Source organism: Lissotriton vulgaris, chromosome 7 (assembly GCF_964263255.1).
Source record: "Lissotriton vulgaris chromosome 7, aLisVul1.2, whole genome shotgun sequence".
Taxonomy (NCBI): domain Eukaryota; kingdom Metazoa; phylum Chordata; class Amphibia; order Caudata; family Salamandridae; genus Lissotriton; species Lissotriton vulgaris.
The window spans coordinates 1,249,921,429-1,249,939,898 of NC_141695.1; the positions used below are offsets into that span (position 1 = coordinate 1,249,921,429).

General features: G+C 51.9%; 1 protein-coding gene across 1 annotated transcript in view; it reads left to right on the forward strand.

Moving 5' to 3' along the window:
- UNC5A (unc-5 netrin receptor A) overlaps positions 1 to 18,470 on the forward strand; it is a 909,459-nt gene that overhangs the window by 750,254 nt on the left and 140,735 nt on the right. Inside the window, exon 12 of the mRNA XM_086931766.1 lies at positions 16,799 to 17,032. Within this exon, the coding sequence (XP_086787892.1) occupies positions 16,799 to 17,032 (234 nt within the window). The remainder of the gene's footprint in view (positions 1 to 16,798; positions 17,033 to 18,470) is intronic.

Here is an 18,470-nt window from a genome sequence, read left to right on the forward strand (position 1 = left end):
TGTGTCGGGTTTTGGTTTCACCTGTGAGTAGCAGTACTACACGCTGAGGTGCACGTGCCTCTGGCTGAGCCCCTTCCCCTTCAAGCTGGGCATAGCAAGGCTGCAGTGAGGTCATCATGTGCCCTAAAGCGAGCAGGGAAAGTCACCCCTTTGCCCTTGGTTTAGTTAGTACTGACATACATCCTTAACTGGAGTGCAGAGGGCCCTTGCGTGCCAGAGTCCCAGTTTCACGGTACCTGCTGCTTTTTTCATAGCTCTGCCCTTCAGAGGAGGGGTTAACACTCCTTGAGATCAAATGATCCTTCAATGACCTGCTGAAGAGAAGGGTTTCACGTTGTAAAACTGGGCTTCTTCATTTTCTGCGGTATGGGACGGTCATAGCTGCCAAAGTTTCAGATAGCTATGTGTGACATTTAAATAATTTCAGTGCAATTATGAGTGACATTTCAACTACTATGAGTGACACTTTCTTGCAAGCAAAATCAAGCAATGTAGAAGAGGGAAACATATAAATATCAGAATTTACACCATTTTAGCAACAAGAAACCCCAAGAAGATCTTAAAACTGATGCAAAGCACCAGAAATGGTCTCTCTGTCCACGTGGGACCCGGCCCAACAGGAAGGATATGTGAGGACCCAACATGAACATGTTACACACAGAGGCATCTGAGCTGACTAAGAGTCACACAGTCTCAGCTGACTAGCAGAAGACAGGCTGTCAAACACCATTTTGCATTATCCTCACAAGCTGAGGCCGGCGCAGTAATTTCTCATACGACATAGCAGACAACTTAAGACTTTCAGAAACATGTTTTAAATTACCCCCAGAGGTTTTCAGAAATAAACCGCAAATGTAAAGGAGGGTACAGAAACACACACTTGGTCACTATGCAGCAAAGCCCTTCCTCATTTACGCATGCCTCTTAAATCACGTTGAGCCGTGGTCAATGTGTGGAGTGAATCGCTGAAAAGTAAAGCCGCTAGAAGTGTCGCCTCCTGCCACCACTCGCACACCTGGCCCACACCTAACCATCACTCCTGGCCGCTGTATTCCCACACCATACTTCCACTGTCACCACTCTACCTGTATCTGAGCCCAGCATTTTCAAGATGTCTTGTTTCAGGGTGGGCTCCCAAGACCGGTCGCGGGGTCGGTCCTGCCATTAGTCAGTGCAAATGCAGCGAAGAGCCGAGGCCAAGCGTGGGAAAGTAAGAGAGAGTTCACACTCCAGGCTGCACTCACTTTGCCCTTGCCTTCTGATGTTCAGCAGCTGCGTGGGGAGAATGCAGCACTTTATGTGCTGAACAACTCCAGCGCAAGGCCTGCCCCGGGGTGTTCACTCAACCCCCAGCACCCGGTGCGGTTAGTCGGCTCCCTTCGGTGCTAGAGCAAACATTTGTATTCATTTAAATTAACAGCTGTAAAAGCCTGCCGAAACTTTAACTCTGGCCGCTGGCGGCAGCAGGACGTGTGTGCTACAAAACTCGTCCTGACCTCCTGGCTCAGAGTCACGGAAGTTATAGGAATGTAGCAAATATGCCCTGCTGCTGCCGGTGGTGAATCCTAGTATAAATGTTACATTGTAACACTTAGCAGCCTTAGCTGCAGACTCCGAGACCGCCCCGGGAACAGAGTGCAGGGCGCACTGCCACTCCTCCCTCCAGCGTTAGTTTCAGTACAGCTCATGGTTACAGGCGCTCCTGCTTAACAGCTCAGTAGGCGCTATATATGTGTGACAATGCATTTCAGTGCGGTGATGCAGATCACCTCACTGAAATGCGTTAGTGTCACACGTGATGCGTGATACTTGGCAGGACTGGATGGTTTCAGTAGTGAGTGTCCCATAGACACACTCTTTCTTTGCTGTCACTGAAAGGGGTCCGTAGTGGTCTCCTGTTCCGCAGGTCTTGCGTTTTAATGGAGAAGGCGAGGGGAGAGGGTGGGGTGGAAAAGCAGGCAAGATGTAAACAACCTGTGTATATTTTACCTCGAGAGGTACGGAATGTGCCTACAACCCCAATGTATGTGTTCATACTTCCTAGAAGTCCTAATACAAGACATACTTGAAAAATGTGTATACAAGTTAATTTGTCTTATTAAAAATCGAGTCTGCCAAGGTTGAAAGGTCCTTTTTCTGTCATTAAAGAGTGGAGTGAGATGTTAATTGTGCAAATTATGGGCCCTTTCTCCTAGTACGAGAGAAAATAATATAATTTACTCAGGTTGAACTGTGACACTGTAGACCTGTTCGCAAGCAAATCAATGTATCTCCCTGTATCTCAATTTGTAAATATGTGCATAAAAAACATTTGAGGTATAAAACTAACCTTACAGTGTACGGCCCAGCAATATGACAGTAACGAGGGCCGGGTTTAGCCTTGGTGGTGCCCAATGCAACAGTCTTTGTTTACGCTCCTACTCCCCGCCCCGCCCCAGTTACTTCCTTCTTCACTTATTCTCTCACTACCGCCCACCAACCGCACCCATAATCTATCCTTAGTCTCTCTCTCAAACTTATTTAATTTCTTTTATAGCGCTATTCATCCCAATGTAGGGTGTCAGAGCACTTTACATCACACACATTTTATACCAGGAATGAGGGCTACATGGTATAGGAGCCAAATGTCATCCATACTATTAAGAGTGGTTTGTCTGGCAAAAGAAAATGACATATTTACTTAGTTGTGGTGCAACGCAGCTCTGTATCCAAGTAGCTGTGCTGCGTTGAGGAAGAGAGCACAGCAGCACCCTCCCTACTAAGGTTTGGAGCTGTGGCTCTCTCCCCTATTGCTGATGTACTATGGGGTGCCTAGTTCCAATGCACGCACTTTTGCACTATAGTGCAAGGTTGTGCATGTGTGATCTGAGGCATGGGTTTTGTACTGGAAGGTTACCATTGCAGTACTAAATGCTTTGCTTTCTCAAACTTCAGCAGTTTTCTCAATTAGTATGCGTGCTGTACAGTGCAGCACACTAGCAAAGTTCGAAAAGTTTTAAACAAATAAAAACTTTTTTCAAACATTGCACCTGCCTTGCAAAGGTGTCATGTTTTTGTGCAAATCTCTTTCTACCAAGGTTAGAATTTAGGGGTTAGCATGGAAATCCATGCTTGCTTGCATGGGAATGCCCAAGTACCACCCACGGTATGCCCACCTACCGCAATGTTCCACAAATTAGCACATAGCACTGCTTTGCATTTCTGAATACCAACTTTCCAATGCTAATCATCATTTGGATTGAAAGTAAATTCGAATCTGTCTGATAGTCCAGCGACAAAGATAGGCAAGAGCTAGATATGAGGTTCAAGAGAGTGGCAAATACCAGCGATTCATAGGAAAAGGACTGCGATATTGCGGGTTTGCCACTTGTTACGGTTGACTCCTTGATGTTTTCTAAAGCCACAAATTCTCTCCCAGATTTGTAATCAGTGGCCTGGAGGGATCATGTGACTAAGCAGCGCCTGTTGTTAGGAATTCATTCAGTTACGACCACCTGAATGTCTAACCCCATGAAGGAGCCCAGATGTGGGATAAATGTAAAACACACGTGCACGCTCATTTTCTCCTTGTATTCTCTCTATTTAGTATATTTTCTCATTTTTTTAATTTCGTAGACACTATGCTAATGTGCCTGAGTCTGTTCTTGATTTATGTACTCCCTCTGAACTTTTAAACACATCTGGTGTTCCCATGCCATTCTAAATTCATTTTGTGAGTAACTCCATCTGACATGGTCAGAAGAATAGGAGCAATTTTGTAATTTAACACTATTTCCAGCCCTGAATAATTCTAGTTGGATAATTACTTTCCTGGACAATGGCAGAGGCCTGCTAATTTGTGCTACTGTGACTGGGGGCCCTGGCAGATCAAATCCGCGTGGAATAAAAGGCATGCAGTGGTAGTCAGTCATGCTGAAAGGTGGTAACTGCCACTGCGGTGAAGGCTATCAGCTAGGAATGGCAAGGAAAGCTTGTTATCGCCAGGGAACCACAGGAGAACAGACCTATGTGCCATGTTTTCATTTTTTAGGCAAGAAATGTTTGGTTTCTGGCTTCTAGGATTGGGCATGGAGCATTGACACAGTTGCAAGGGTCTGGTAGATCAATATAGAAATGCAGAAGAAGCTGGTCGGCATCTCTTCCAGGAGATATCACTTGGATTGTGGAAACACAAAATTGATTTAAGTGTGGCTACAGCTCCACAAATCCTCCCCGCACAGCTATAAGAGATACTCATGCGACATCTATGTCCCACATGGATGAATAGAGGAGCCAGTTGTACAATTCTGGAAGAACAGTTTTGCAAGGCGATTGATTCCAGTAGGTGACTACCCTGGGCATAGACGGATACAAAAAGGCCTGCTTTGTCATCAGGATCTTTATCACTGCCACCACTGCCAGTCTTCTACAGTCGAGCGAGCTTATAGTAGTGAATCTCACTCGGTAAGGAGGGTGCCCAAGACATGCCTCTACGGATCACTGAACCCCACATTGCGTCTCAGCCCGTATCACATAAATGCCTCCAGCTTACATTCCTGTTTGTAGGATGTGATGAGGTGGCGGGGGGGGGGGGCGGTCAAAAATCTACAGAGCTTGATATGATGGACTTGAGGGAGGGGCGCCCGCTCTCCAGAGCCATTCAGAGACCTTCCTCCGTCCCAGCAGTAAGTATCCCACCTTTTGCAAATTCCGTAGGCTTGGCCGTGCTGGAAAGTTAGTTGTATAGAACTTTTTGCATTATTTTGCTGCTTATAGAGATTGCCTGTTGAAGGACCTTTAACTTCTTGAACCTGTAGCTTCAAGAAGGTTCTGTGTGTTTATGGAAAGCTGCTACCTGTGGAGGATGCCCAGTTCACTGAGACAGGTGTTGTCTAGAAGCAGACCATACATACGTGGGTTGGCCTTGTCGTTTGTGGACTGTTTGTGTGTGGGACACATCTACAACCTCCCCTGCAAGTGGACAGAGTTACTGCTGACTCATTGTGATGATTCATACAGAAAAACTTGAAGAGCCTGGATTATCACAAAAAAAAGAAACCAAATGCTTCAAGGTAACTAGCTATTCCCCAAATCTTTCAGCTTCTAAGGAGCCTTGAAAAGAGGATGCTTATGTAAAGTAATGATTCATCTCTACAAGGAACAGTTTTCTTGTGTTCATGTTTTTTCATTATTTCATAATTGTTCACTATTCACTTTTTTCCGTGTTCTCATCATTTTCGAATCCTGTGTGTATTAAGGTTCATTTTTTATTTGTTTTTAGGTCTCGGCTAAAAGACGCGCGTAAGCGCGTCTCCGCCGAGATCTTTTGTCAGCGAGTATCAGTCCCAGGAGACAGTCCTGGCCACGCGCATCCTTCCAGGCGATTTGTAACTGGAACGCGCGCTGTGGCCAGGCGCTGTCTCCTGGGAAGCGCAAGCACCACACACGCATGCGCATACACACACACACGCGCCCATGCACGCACGCACATACATACATACAGAGACACCACCCCTGACTCATACACACACGCGCGCACACACACAAGTGCACCGAGGCCCCCCCTCCCCCGCCGTCACCGTCGCGCACATACATACACACACACACACGAGCATACACACACACAAGTGCACCAATCGCGCTCCAGAACTTACCTTACCTCAGCACGCGGCGCCCAACCTCCTGCTGGCGCGGCCCCGGGGCTCTACACCGCTCACAGGAGCCCCGGGCCGCGAGACGCTACGACTCCGCCTGCCTCCTCTTCCGGTGTGAACGTGGCCCCGCCCCCGTCACAGGCGACCGTGCCTGACTTCCGGGGCGGTCGCGAAATGAGTAGGCCCTGACATACAACGACTAACACTGAACTGTTCACCGGAAAACAGGCCACTGAGTCTATCGACGTCATTCGGGACTTACTTTCACCGTGAAGCCTGCACGCGTGACTGACCTCTCTCCTCACGGCTTTCAGAACGTGACGTGACTAATTACTAGGACATTCAGTGACCGCTCTACAGGTACTTAACTACTACTGTGCTGCGTGCCCGCAGACCCGAGAGAGAGCGACATGTCTCCAAAGTTACCCTGCTATTCCTACTAATATTGCCCGTGCCCCGCCAGTCACTGGCGACTCAGACACGACACTGCGTCTGCCCGAGGCTCCTCGGGAGCAGGAATGTGCGGAATGAAGCCCGAACCGGGTCTGCCTAATACCAGGAGGCAAGACAAGATTCCTGACATTACCCAGCGCCGGGCGGACAGACATTTGTAAGATTCCAAGATTGCAGTCTGAAAAGTAATCCAATATGCTTTCCAAGGATTTACATACTGGCAGATTGCGCAATGAAGAAAAGAGAGAGTACGTGATTAGCCCAAGACCACACCATTTTCTAGAGCGGCGAAGGGCAGATTCTAACTTGAGGCAGACCGTTTATCAGCAGCAGACGTGAATTGACTAGGACAGTGACTAGGTAAACTCGACAGGGCTGATAAGGCACCGCGCCCCAGCTGTATCAGCCTTCCGAGGGACCAGACAGTGAACAAAACTTTCACTTTTGAAAAAGGCCAATTTACCGATGCTCACACCTCTGCCCACCGTCTCTTTTTTTTCGACGGCATACTGCCCTACATCCACGGGCACAGCAGGACCACAGGGTTCAGGGATTTTAAAAAACGAGGCGCTGTGGAAATCGCTTCAGTTGGACTAGAAGCCGAAGCCTTGTACAGGACCATGCCCTACACTTGAAAACTAGGGGCCTAAATAAAAGAATGATTGTTCAGTGACAACTTTCCATTAATGCAAAAAAATTACGTTTGGTGAATCCGGGATTAGGATAGGCAAAGATCAGACGCAATCACATGCACCTTTGTTTACCTGCGTAAACACCCCACGCCCCCAACTGCCCCATACAAAGCCGAAGATCGAGCATCTCCACCCATCGCAGACGGACACTTCCCTTGTAGTGCCTGCACTTATCTCCGGAATCCTGCCCCCCCTCATCCACCAGCGACCCAAGATGGCTGTCCCTCCTTCTGTACACTGCATATACCAGGAGCTGGCCACTACCTCAACACCGCAGGCGTGATTCTATAGTATACTGCAGTGAGCCGTCATGCCATCACGTCCATCTGTTGTGGCCTCGAGGCGGGCACGCCCCAGGGCATGGGCAGCGCCGGGAAAGCTGACCTCCACAGATTTCCTGTTCGGATTGTCTGGCTCTGCCAGTTCCTCTAGTGGAAAGTTCTCACAGTCGGACCCTGGCGAGCAGGAAGGGATGGGCAGGCCGACCAGCGGTGCCCGCCACTAGCCCAGACCAAAAGCATCGGAAAATATTTAAAAATAAATATACCAACAGGGAATCAGCGACTGTGACTACAAATTACAAGGGATGCCACCTGTGAAAAATGCTGGCTGGTTAAGGGGCCAGTATGTGGACATCTCCTTGGCAAGCAATGGTGTATTTGATCAGTGTTATGTCTCGGCTAGACAGAGCATGCATCCACCTGTGGGCTTACAGGACACCCATCTCCTAACATTGGTAACATTTAGCGTCACTCATTTTGTTGATGCCATTTGTCATGACATGCAGGTGTCATGCCCTCTTCTTGTGTTTGCCTTCTCTTAGCGCATGTCCCAAGTACATGTCACCCTACACTGCTCCCAGTTTGTGGTGTTATTTTTTCTTTGTTTTCAAGCACTCCATATGAGTACTTGAGTTTTCAGGCCATCTCCCTTGTGCACATACACACAGACCACAAAAATGCAAATGCATGTACATATATGCACTTCTTAAATAAATGTAATACACGACCACCACTTAGTGAGTGCAGAGTAGTGAGTAGTGAGTGCAGAGTAGTGAGTGCAGAGTAGTGAGTGCAGAGTAGTGAGTAGTGAGTGCAGAGTAGTGAGTAGTGAGTGCAGAGTAGTGAGTGCAGAGTAGTGAGTGCAGAGTAGTGAGTGCAGAGTAGTGAGTGCAGAGTAGTGAGTAGTGAGTGCAGAGTAGTGAGTGCAGAGTAGTGAGTGCAGAGTAGTGAGTAGTAAGTGCAGAGTAGTGAGTGCAGAGTAGTGAGTGCAGAGTAGTGAGTAGCGATTGCAGAGTAGTGAGTACTGAGTGCATAGTGAGTAGTGACTGCAGAGTAGTGAGTGCAGAGTAGTGAGTGCAGAGTAGTGAGTAGTGAGTGCAGAGTAGTGAGTGCAGAGTAGTGAGTGCAGAGTAGTGAGTAGTGAGTGCAGAGTAGTGAGTAGTGAGTGCAGAGTAGTGACTAGTGAGTAGTGAGTGCAGAGTAGTGAGTGCAGAGTGCAGAGTAGTGAGTGCAGAGTGAGTGTGCAGAATGCAGAGTAGTGAGTGCAGAGTAGTGAGTGCAGAGTAGTGAGTGCAGAGTAGTGAGTGCAGAGTAGTGAGTGCAGAGTAGTGAGTGCAGAGTAGTGAGTGCAGAATAGTGAGTGCAGAGTAGTGAGTGCAGAGTAGTGAGTGCAGAGTAGTGAGTGCAGAGTAGTGAGTGCAGAGTAGTGAGTAGTGAGTGCAGAGTAGTGAGTATTGAGTGCAGAGTAGTGAGTAGTGAGTGCAGAGTAGTGAGTAGTGAGTGCAGAGTAGTGAGTAGTGAGTGCAGAGTAGTGAGTGCAGAGTAGTGAGTGCAGAGTAGTGAGTGCAGAGTGCAGAGTAGTGAGTGCAGAGTGAGTGTGCAGAATGCAGAGTAGTGAGTGCAGAGTAGTGAGTGGAGAGTAGTGAGTGCAGAGTAGTGAGTGCAGAGTGCAGAGTAGTGAGTGCAGAGTAGTGAGTAGAGAGTGCAGAGTAGTGAGTAGAGAGTGCAGAGTAGTGAGTGCAGAGTAGTGAGTAGTGAGTGCAGAGTGCAGAGTAGTGAGTGCAGAGTGAGTGTGCAGAATGCAGAGTAGTGAGTGCAGAGTAGTGAGTGCAGAGTAGTGAGTGCAGATGTTGGACAGGCCACATGACGGGCCGCTCTCCCCCGGCTCGACCAAGCCCGAGCCAGTCATACAAGCACCACACACCACCATTGCACGTCCTACGTCCCCTCAGGGACACCTGCCCTCGAGCATGATAACCTCGTGGGTCCGATCCACGGCCGACCCACGCGCCCAGCCCGGGCCGCCATCTTGGACACTTCGCCACGAGGCCGCCTGGCCCCCGATCGACCTCAACCCTGGGCCTAGCCCGGCCTCAGACATTCCGGCACCACCCTCCACCCAGGAGGCGAGCGAGCTACTTGGCCAGTCAATGGGAGAAAGAGGTGTCGATGGTTCTCCCCCGGCCAGTGCCGCTCGCCCATCGCCTCCCCGGGCGCTGGCTCCACCCCCCTGCTGGGTGTCTGGACTCCCTCATCCCGGACCTCCCGACCTCCAAGTGCGAGGGTCCGGACATCAAAGCACGCCAGCCCTATAACTGGGGCAGCTCCAGAACAGGAAGGCAGTTGTATCTTGGAGTCGAGAGACGAAAGAAGAACTCATCCTGGACGGACTACTGGCGCTGCCGTAGCTCTGTCCTGTGCACCATCATCCTGCCTGTTGGCGCTGCCACAGCCGTCGTAACCTTCATCCTTCACCGTCGTCCGGATCTGCTGGCGAGGCCGCGGACCGTTGTAACTGTCATCTGCATCGGGACCTGCTTGGCTTCTCCACGGCCCGTCGACCATCCTTCATCCATATCGGGACCTGCTTGGCTTCTCCACGGCCCGCCGACCACCCTTCATCCATCTCGGGACCTGCTTGGCTCCTCCACGGCCCGATCAGCAACCACGCCGAGCTCGAGGATTGAGAGCTATTGAACTCATTGGTAACTAAGACTGTCCCGCTACCCTTTTCCTCAACCAGAGATCAGAACCGAGGGGACCCCTGAGTCCAGACCTCCTTGTATTATATCAACGTAACCTAAGAAGTGCATATAAAGTCTCGTTAACCTTCAATCTTGTGTGGTGTCCGTCTGTGGGGGGGAAGTTACTTATCTGTACAGTCGTTGGAGACGGCTCTCCCTGGAGACCTCTCCCCGTAATCTCGGCCGACCTTCCCGGTCCGTCTAACATTGGTGGCCAGCGGCGCGATCCGAATCACCGCATAACGTACAGAGAGTAGCTCACCCCACAACGAACAACAATGTCGACTAAAGAGAGCGGATCAACTGAGAAGTTCCAAATGGAAAAGCTAGAGGAATACAGCCATCGTGAACTAAAGCAGTTCTGCATCGAACTAGGTATCGCTACCACCGGACTAAGTACCAAGGACGATTTTAAGCATGCCCTAGAATCTTGGGCAGAGACCGGGGATGTCGAAGCCCCGGAGCAAAGCACCGCGAAAAAGACCAACACGGCCCCTGAAGAGCAAAGAACGGGTCTCTCGCAAGACGAGATCCAAGAAAGAGAAAAAGCCCGACTACACGAACTTGAAATGGCCCGACTCAAGATGGACATAGAACTCAAATTGGCCGAGCAAAAAATAAACTTAGAGCACCTTCGCCTCCGAGAAGAAAGAGAGGAGAAACAGAGGCAAAGGGAGCTCGAGGAAAAAAGACTAACGTACGAGCACGAGCGGAACCTAGCCGAGATCAACCTGCGCAAACAGAATAAAGAATTAGGGGTGCCCGACAGACCGTCCACCCCCGGGACCACGGACAAAAAAGTGCACATCCCCAAGGATGTGGTCCGAGAATATTTTCGAGAAGACGACATCCAGCAATGGTTTAAGGCATATGAAATCGCGATGACTGCGCACCGGATCGATAGAGCCGACTGGGGAGCCGGCCTATGGGGCAAATTCCTCAATGAGGGCCGCGATACTCTGTTACAGCTCCCAGACCACCAGATGACCTCCTACGACCATATGAAAGCGGCCCTCCTCACTCGCTATGGCCTCACGCCCGAGATGTACCGTCAGAGGTTCCGAGACTGCACACGCATTCCAGGTACAACTTGGGTGGACTATGTAACGTACTTCAGCCGAGCCTTCGAAGGCTGGATCAGAGGGAACAACGTCACGACCTACGAGCAGTTGTTCAATCTGATGGTATGGGAGCATCTGTCCAACAACTGCTTCATTGAACTACGCCAACACCTCCTCGACAGCAAGTTAACCGATCCCCGGCAGCTCGCAGCCGAAGCTGACCGGTGGGAGATCACCCGAGTGGGCCGGAATGGGTCCTACGAGCAGAACAGGAACAACAATGGTCACCACCGATCCAGAGGAGGAGGAGGGGGCCAAGGACGAGGAAGAGACAACACTCCGGCCGCCCCCACTACCAGCACCACCCCCCCGGCCAACCGGGGCAGCACCCCGGCGCGACCGGGATACAGAGCCAATGTTACATGTCACCGATGCCAACGAGTAGGCCACTATGCAAATGACCCAAGCTGCCCGCAGTATCCGAGCCCAAGACCCCGCCAGGTGGCCGCCGCGGCACTAGGGGAAGAACAGATCTCCGAGGAACCAGAAACAGACGAGCAAGAGTATCAAGGGTGGGAGCCAGCCGCCATGACTCTCGCGTGCTTAGGGGGAAGAGACATGGTCCCGCGGGTCCCCCTACCCGCTAACACCCAGAAGTACAGCCAATGGGTGAGCATCAATGGACAACGGGCCGAAGCCCTTCGAGACACCGGGGCCAGTGTGACAGCCGTCCGCTGTCATCTGGTGACCCCAGAACAATATCTACCGAACATTCTCTGCCCTGTACGATCAGCCGACAACTCGGAGAGTCTGTGTCGGATGGCCTGCGTCCCCTTTGAGTGGGGAGGGGTCTCCGGCATGTTGAAAGTAACGGTCCGAGACGACGCCCCCGTGGACTGCCTCCTCGGAAATGACCTGGAAAGCTCCCCGTGGGCAGCCGTGGAGCGAAAAGAACACTTGGGGATGTTGGGCGTCCCAGACTGGGCGTGCGTCACCACCCGGTCTATGGCCACCCGTGCCAACCATCACCCGGAAGAACCAGAATGGCCGGCGCCTCCGCCTCCGGTCGCCCCCGCCGAGACCCCCGACCAGGGCATCCCCCTCGAACCTGCTCAACCTTCCGACCTTGCTAATCTCGACCAGTGGGCTCAAGAAGGGGGGCCCACACAAGAACAATTTCGTCAGGAGCAGAAGACCTGTCCCTCCCTTGAGGGACTCCGACAACAAGCGCTCGCCCAAAGCGCAGGGGATACCTCCGGAACTCATTGGGTCTACTGGGACAATGACCTACTGTACAGCGAGCAACGAATCGCCGAGCTGGGGGCCAACCGAGTACTAGTGGTGCCACTCCGCTTTAGAGACTTCCTGCTAAATCTGGCCCACGATGTCCCCCTGGCAGGGCACCTGGGACAAGATAAAACCTACAGCCGCCTAGTGACCCACTTCTTCTGGCCAAAAATGAGAAACGATGTGCACCAGCATTGCCGATCTTGCCCCACGTGCCAAGCCAGTGGGAAGAGCGGCCGCAAATTAAAGGCCCCCCTGCAACCCTTTCCCGTAGTCACGACCCCATTTGAGAGGGTCGGAATAGACATTGTGGGACCCCTAGACCCACGTACAAGACAAGGCCATCGCTTCATCCTAGTACTAGTGGACCACGCCACCCGCTACCCTGAGGCTATTCCTCTCCGGACCGTCACAGCCCCAGTGGTCGGCAGGGCCCTGATGGGGATCTTCTCCCGTGTGGGGTTCCCCCGAGAAGTCGTCAGTGACAGAGGCACGAACTTTATTTCCAAATACATGAAGTCCCTCTGGCAACAGTGTGGGGTCACCTACCGCTTCACGACCCCCTATCACCCCCAAGGAAACGGACTTGTTGAGCGGTTCAATCGCACTCTAAAAGGGATGATCGGGGGATTGGAAGAACCCCTCCGTCGCCAGTGGGACGTGCTGCTGCCGTGCCTCCTCTTCGCCTACCGGGAGGTCCCACAGAAGTCCCTAGGCTTCAGCCCATTCGAGCTGCTCTATGGGCACCCAGTACGGGGGCCACTCAGCCTGATCAAAGAAGGCTGGGAGTTGCCTCCGGCCAAGAGTCCTCCAGATGTCTTCCGGTACCTCCTCACCCTCCGCAACCAGTCCCAGCGGTTCAGAGACCTAGCGAAAGCCAACCTAGAGGCCAGTCAAGAGGACATGAAGAGATGGTATGACCAGAACGCCTCATCTATTGAATTCGAGCCGGGGCAACAGGTCTGGGTAATGTCCCCCACAGAACCGTGCGCTCTCCAAGACAAATGGACGGGACCCTTCAAAGTAATCGAGCGCAAGGGACCCGCCACCTATCTGATCGATATGGAGTCCGCCCGGAATCCGCTCCGAGTCCTCCACACCAACAGACTGAAACCCCACTTTGCACGAACAGAACTCAGCCTCTTGATGGCCACAGACAACGGGGTTGAGGACGACTCCGAGCCTCTCCCTGACCTCTTGCGGACCCAGGAGCAAGACGGCTCCGTGGATGGGGTCCGACTCTCGGAGACCCTCTCCCAGGAACAACGCCAAGAGTGCCAAGCCCTCCTATCACGGTTTGCCAGCCTGTTCTCCCTCACCCCAGGTGTCACTTCCTGGTGTGTGCACGATGTGGACACCGGAGACAGCCCTCCTATCCGCCACCGGGCCTACCGCGTACCTGATCGGGTACGGGCCTGCATCCAGGCGGAAGTAACTAAGATGCTCACGCTCGGGGTCATCGAGCCCTCCGACAGTCCATGGGCCAGCCCGGTCGTACTGGTCCCCAAAGCAGCCGCCCCCGGAACCACACCCGAACTCCGGTTCTGTGTCGACTACCGGGGCCTGAATGAAGTCACCAGAACGGACGCACACCCCATCCCCCGGGCAGATGAACTGGTCGACCGAATGGGCGCTGCCCGCTACCTCAGCATCTTCGATCTAACGGCAGGATATTGGCAGATCGGCCTCACACCCCGAGCACAAGAACGTTCTGCCTTCTCCACCCCCGATGGCCACTATCACTTCACGGTCATGCCCTTCGGCATGAAAAATGCCCCAGCGACGTTCCAACGGCTCGTCAATCAGGTCCTGGCGGGGCTCGAAGAGTTCAGCGCCGCCTACCTGGACGACATCGCTGTGTACAGCCACCACTGGACCGAGCACCTCCACCACCTCCAAGCAGTGTTGCAAGCCCTTCAGCGAGCTGGCCTCACGATCAAGGCCAGCAAATGTCAAATTGGACAAGGGTCAGTGACCTACCTCGGACACCAAGTGGGAAGCGGTCTAGTGGCCCCTCTTCAACTGAAAATTGCCGCCATCCAGAACTGGCAACCCCCTAACACTCAAACTGAGGTGCGAGCCTTCCTGGGCCTCACGGGCTACTACCGAAGGTTCGTGAAAGACTATGGTACCATCGTGGGGCCTCTCACCGAACTCACGTCGAAAAATCAGCCCAAGAAGGTGAACTGGACCCCAGAGTGTCAAGCGGCCTTCGAACAGCTAAAGGCCGCCATGTGTTCCGCTCCTGTACTCCAGGCCCCAGACTACAGCCGGGAGTTCGTCGTCCAGACGGATGCCTCCGACCAGGGCATTGGGGCGGTCCTGTCCCAGGTGAACACCGAAGGCCTTGATCAACCGGTGGCCTTCATCAGCCGGAGACTCCTACCACGGGAGCAACGCTGGAGCACCATAGAGAGGGAAGCCTTCGCTGTGGTATGGGCCCTCAAGAAGCTCCGACCCTACCTTTTTGGCACCCACTTCCGGGTGCAGACTGACCACCGACCCCTGCAGTGGTTGATGCATATGCGGGGGGAAAACCCAAAACTGCTACGCTGGTCCATCTCCTTGCAAGGTATGGACTTTACCGTTGAACACCGGCCTGGGTCTGACCACGCCAACGCGGATGGCCTGTCCCGGTTTTTCCGCCTCGACGAAGAGAGTCCCCAAGAGGATGGGTAACTCTCCCCGCCTTCAGCTGGGGGGGACGCATGTTGGACAGGCCACATGACGGGCCGCTCTCCCCCGGCTCGACCAAGCCCGAGCCAGTCATACAAGCACCACACACCACCATTGCACGTCCTACGTCCCCTCAGGGACACCTGCCCTCGAGCATGATAACCTCGTGGGTCCGATCCACGGCCGACCCACGCGCCCAGCCCGGGCCGCCATCTTGGACACTTCGCCACGAGGCCGCCTGGCCCCCGATCGACCTCAACCCTGGGCCTAGCCCGGCCTCAGACATTCCGGCACCACCCTCCACCCAGGAGGCGAGCGAGCTACTTGGCCAGTCAATGGGAGAAAGAGGTGTCGATGGTTCTCCCCCGGCCAGTGCCGCTCGCCCATCGCCTCCCCGGGCGCTGGCTCCACCCCCCTGCTGGGTGTCTGGACTCCCTCATCCCGGACCTCCCGACCTCCAAGTGCGAGGGTCCGGACATCAAAGCACGCCAGCCCTATAACTGGGGCAGCTCCAGAACAGGAAGGCAGTTGTATCTTGGAGTCGAGAGACGAAAGAAGAACTCATCCTGGACGGACTACTGGCGCTGCCGTAGCTCTGTCCTGTGCACCATCATCCTGCCTGTTGGCGCTGCCACAGCCGTCGTAACCTTCATCCTTCACCGTCGTCCGGATCTGCTGGCGAGGCCGCGGACCGTTGTAACTGTCATCTGCATCGGGACCTGCTTGGCTTCTCCACGGCCCGTCGACCATCCTTCATCCATATCGGGACCTGCTTGGCTTCTCCACGGCCCGCCGACCACCCTTCATCCATCTCGGGACCTGCTTGGCTCCTCCACGGCCCGATCAGCAACCACGCCGAGCTCGAGGATTGAGAGCTATTGAACTCATTGGTAACTAAGACTGTCCCGCTACCCTTTTCCTCAACCAGAGATCAGAACCGAGGGGACCCCTGAGTCCAGACCTCCTTGTATTATATCAACGTAACCTAAGAAGTGCATATAAAGTCTCGTTAACCTTCAATCTTGTGTGGTGTCCGTCTGTGGGGGGGAAGTTACTTATCTGTACAGTCGTTGGAGACGGCTCTCCCTGGAGACCTCTCCCCGTAATCTCGGCCGACCTTCCCGGTCCGTCTAACAGCAGAGTAGTGAGTGCAGAGTAGTGAGTGCAGAGCAGTGAGTGCAGGTGCAGAGTGGTGTGTATTGGCAATGTAAATGACAATGCCATTTATTTATGATTTAAAGAAAAAAAAAGAAATGTCATGAGCAATGCCAATAGCTCTACCTTTAATGATGCCGAGACCATTGCATTGCAAATGCTTGTTCTATTTTATCATTCACTTAAACTCGGGGTGGACACTGAAGGTTCTGCGTTGTATACTGTATTATTAGTTTGTTTTGCTCACTACCTGCAGACGTGCTCTCTGAGGTTTGCTTGTCACCCAGGCCAGGTTATCAAAGATGAAAAATGTTGCTCTCACTGAAGCGTGCCGAGCTCTGTGGAGTAGATTGTAGTTCTTCAGCCAACATCCAGAGTCTCGCACACTTGCTTTTTCCTGAAACCAAACAAGGTCTGCTATATACTGTGCTGAATTTATGGGACTTTAAGGTCAAGGATTTGGGTTTGTGAAGGTATTTGATTCCTTGTTGCACATATGTACATGTGCAGCCGAGTGCTGGGGAGGTTCCAGGTGTACACTTTAGGGACATCTTGTGTTTCACAATAGTCCCCAGTGTCTCCAGTAGATCTGTTTGTTTCCCTGTGTTGCAGGGGCAAATAAAGATCTGAAAGAGAAGCTTTTGGTCATGGAAGTGGAGATAATGGTGTTTCTGTCTCTTCCTTTGTATAAGTTAAAAAGAGGGGTTTGTTTCCCGCTTTTAGCTGATAGAGGAGTTGGGTCTATCGGATGGTCTGGGCGAGGTGCGTCTTTCTCCCATTCTCCATCTCACCTGTTTCTTTTGATTTTTGTTACAGGACGTCCTGCATCTGGGCGAGGAGAGTCCCTCCAATGTGTACTACTGCCAGCTGGAATCTCACACCTGCTACCTGTTCACCGAGCAGCTGGGCCGCTTCGCCCTGGTGGGGGAGTCGCTCAGCATGTCTGCGGCCAAGAGGTTGAAGCTGCTGCTCTTCGCTCCTGCAGCCTGCACCTCTCTGGAGTACAACATCCGTGTATACTGCCTCAATGACACGCAAGATGTGCTCAAGGTAAACCTGCTCTGGTCTGATGTATGTCTCCGGGGAATGGGTGAGAGGGCAAAGAGAGGTATGGTGAATGAGGGTAACCCTCAACTTGGAAAGCACAAGAGTTCTTACCATCTCTTTCTGTCTAAGGTCTTGTACTTGGAGGAAGGACTATACCAGTCCCTTCTAAGCTATCCATTTAGAATCTGACTAAACGTTACCATGCAGTATCCATACCCTTTGTTTATTGGCTGGCCTACAGCTTGGATCTCACTACACAGAGCAGTGAATATTTTTCCAGCCATTTTCTTGGTTAACAAAGCTTTCTTTCTTCCTGCTCCTGGAAACTCCTCCGCTCTGTGGTGGGATTGCAGCGTGCCTTGATCCAGAAAAGGGTAGACTTGGGTTTTCAGCAGAGCATCAGTAGCCATTCTGACAAAGTTGAGATCCTTTCAGTGCATTTCTTTAGAAACTGCTGCTAGCAATCGAACAGTTTTTAACAAAAAAAAGTGATCAGTGTACAGGAAATACAGTAGTGACTGGTGTGCAAAACACAACTGTGCCAATAACAACAATTGAAAGGATATTGTTCTAATGTAAAGGCTTGTAAATGTACTTTTTAAGTTACCATGTACTTGCCACCGCCTTTTTTTGGGGCAGGAAGGGGGATGAATACACTGCCCATGAACAGTCAGCCATGACTATCGGCGGTGTGGTTTGAGTTTTGGGAAGAGGGTTAAACCTAGCAGCCCTCAACCCAGGTCTGCTAACGTGTGTGCAACTCTGGGGAATGGATCAGGAGCTAAACAGTGGATGTCTCAACGCACCATGGCATTGGGTCATGCCAAGGTGGGTTGAGGCGTGACACCTGACTACAGCGGGGTAATGCCAGTGAATCCTCCACCCTCTGATGTTACATGGGATCACTGGATGGTTTTGTATATATTGCGAATATGATTTATGTCTTTTTGATTTGAGCACTTTTGAACAGCAGCATTTTTACTTCCTGAAGAAAGCCTTGACACCTTCTGGGTCATAGGCTGAAACATGTCCACCTTCATGACACACAAGCGGGTTTAATCATTCCCACAGTGCCACACTGTTTTTAATCCTTGCCGAAGGTTGCCATAATAAAGTTTTTGGCGAACCCTCTAATTAGTTTTAAACATCACTTTCACTTGCTTTGCTCCCCTCACCACCAAAAGCTCCACAATTTGGTATCTAGTATACCTCTCTTCACACATAACCTCCCTGAGCTCCTCCCACTCAGTGAAGGGGTTGTAGCCCGTATCGTGATGACTAATCACAATACGAGGAAGTTCCCAATGATAAAGCATGCCACCTATGGTGGGTGAGAGAAACCGCCGTCTATAAGGGGCACACCATGGTGGTTAGGTTCCCAGCTTAGTTATTAATGTACAAAAACCCAAGGGTTCCATTTTGCGTTTTGATATAGGATGCA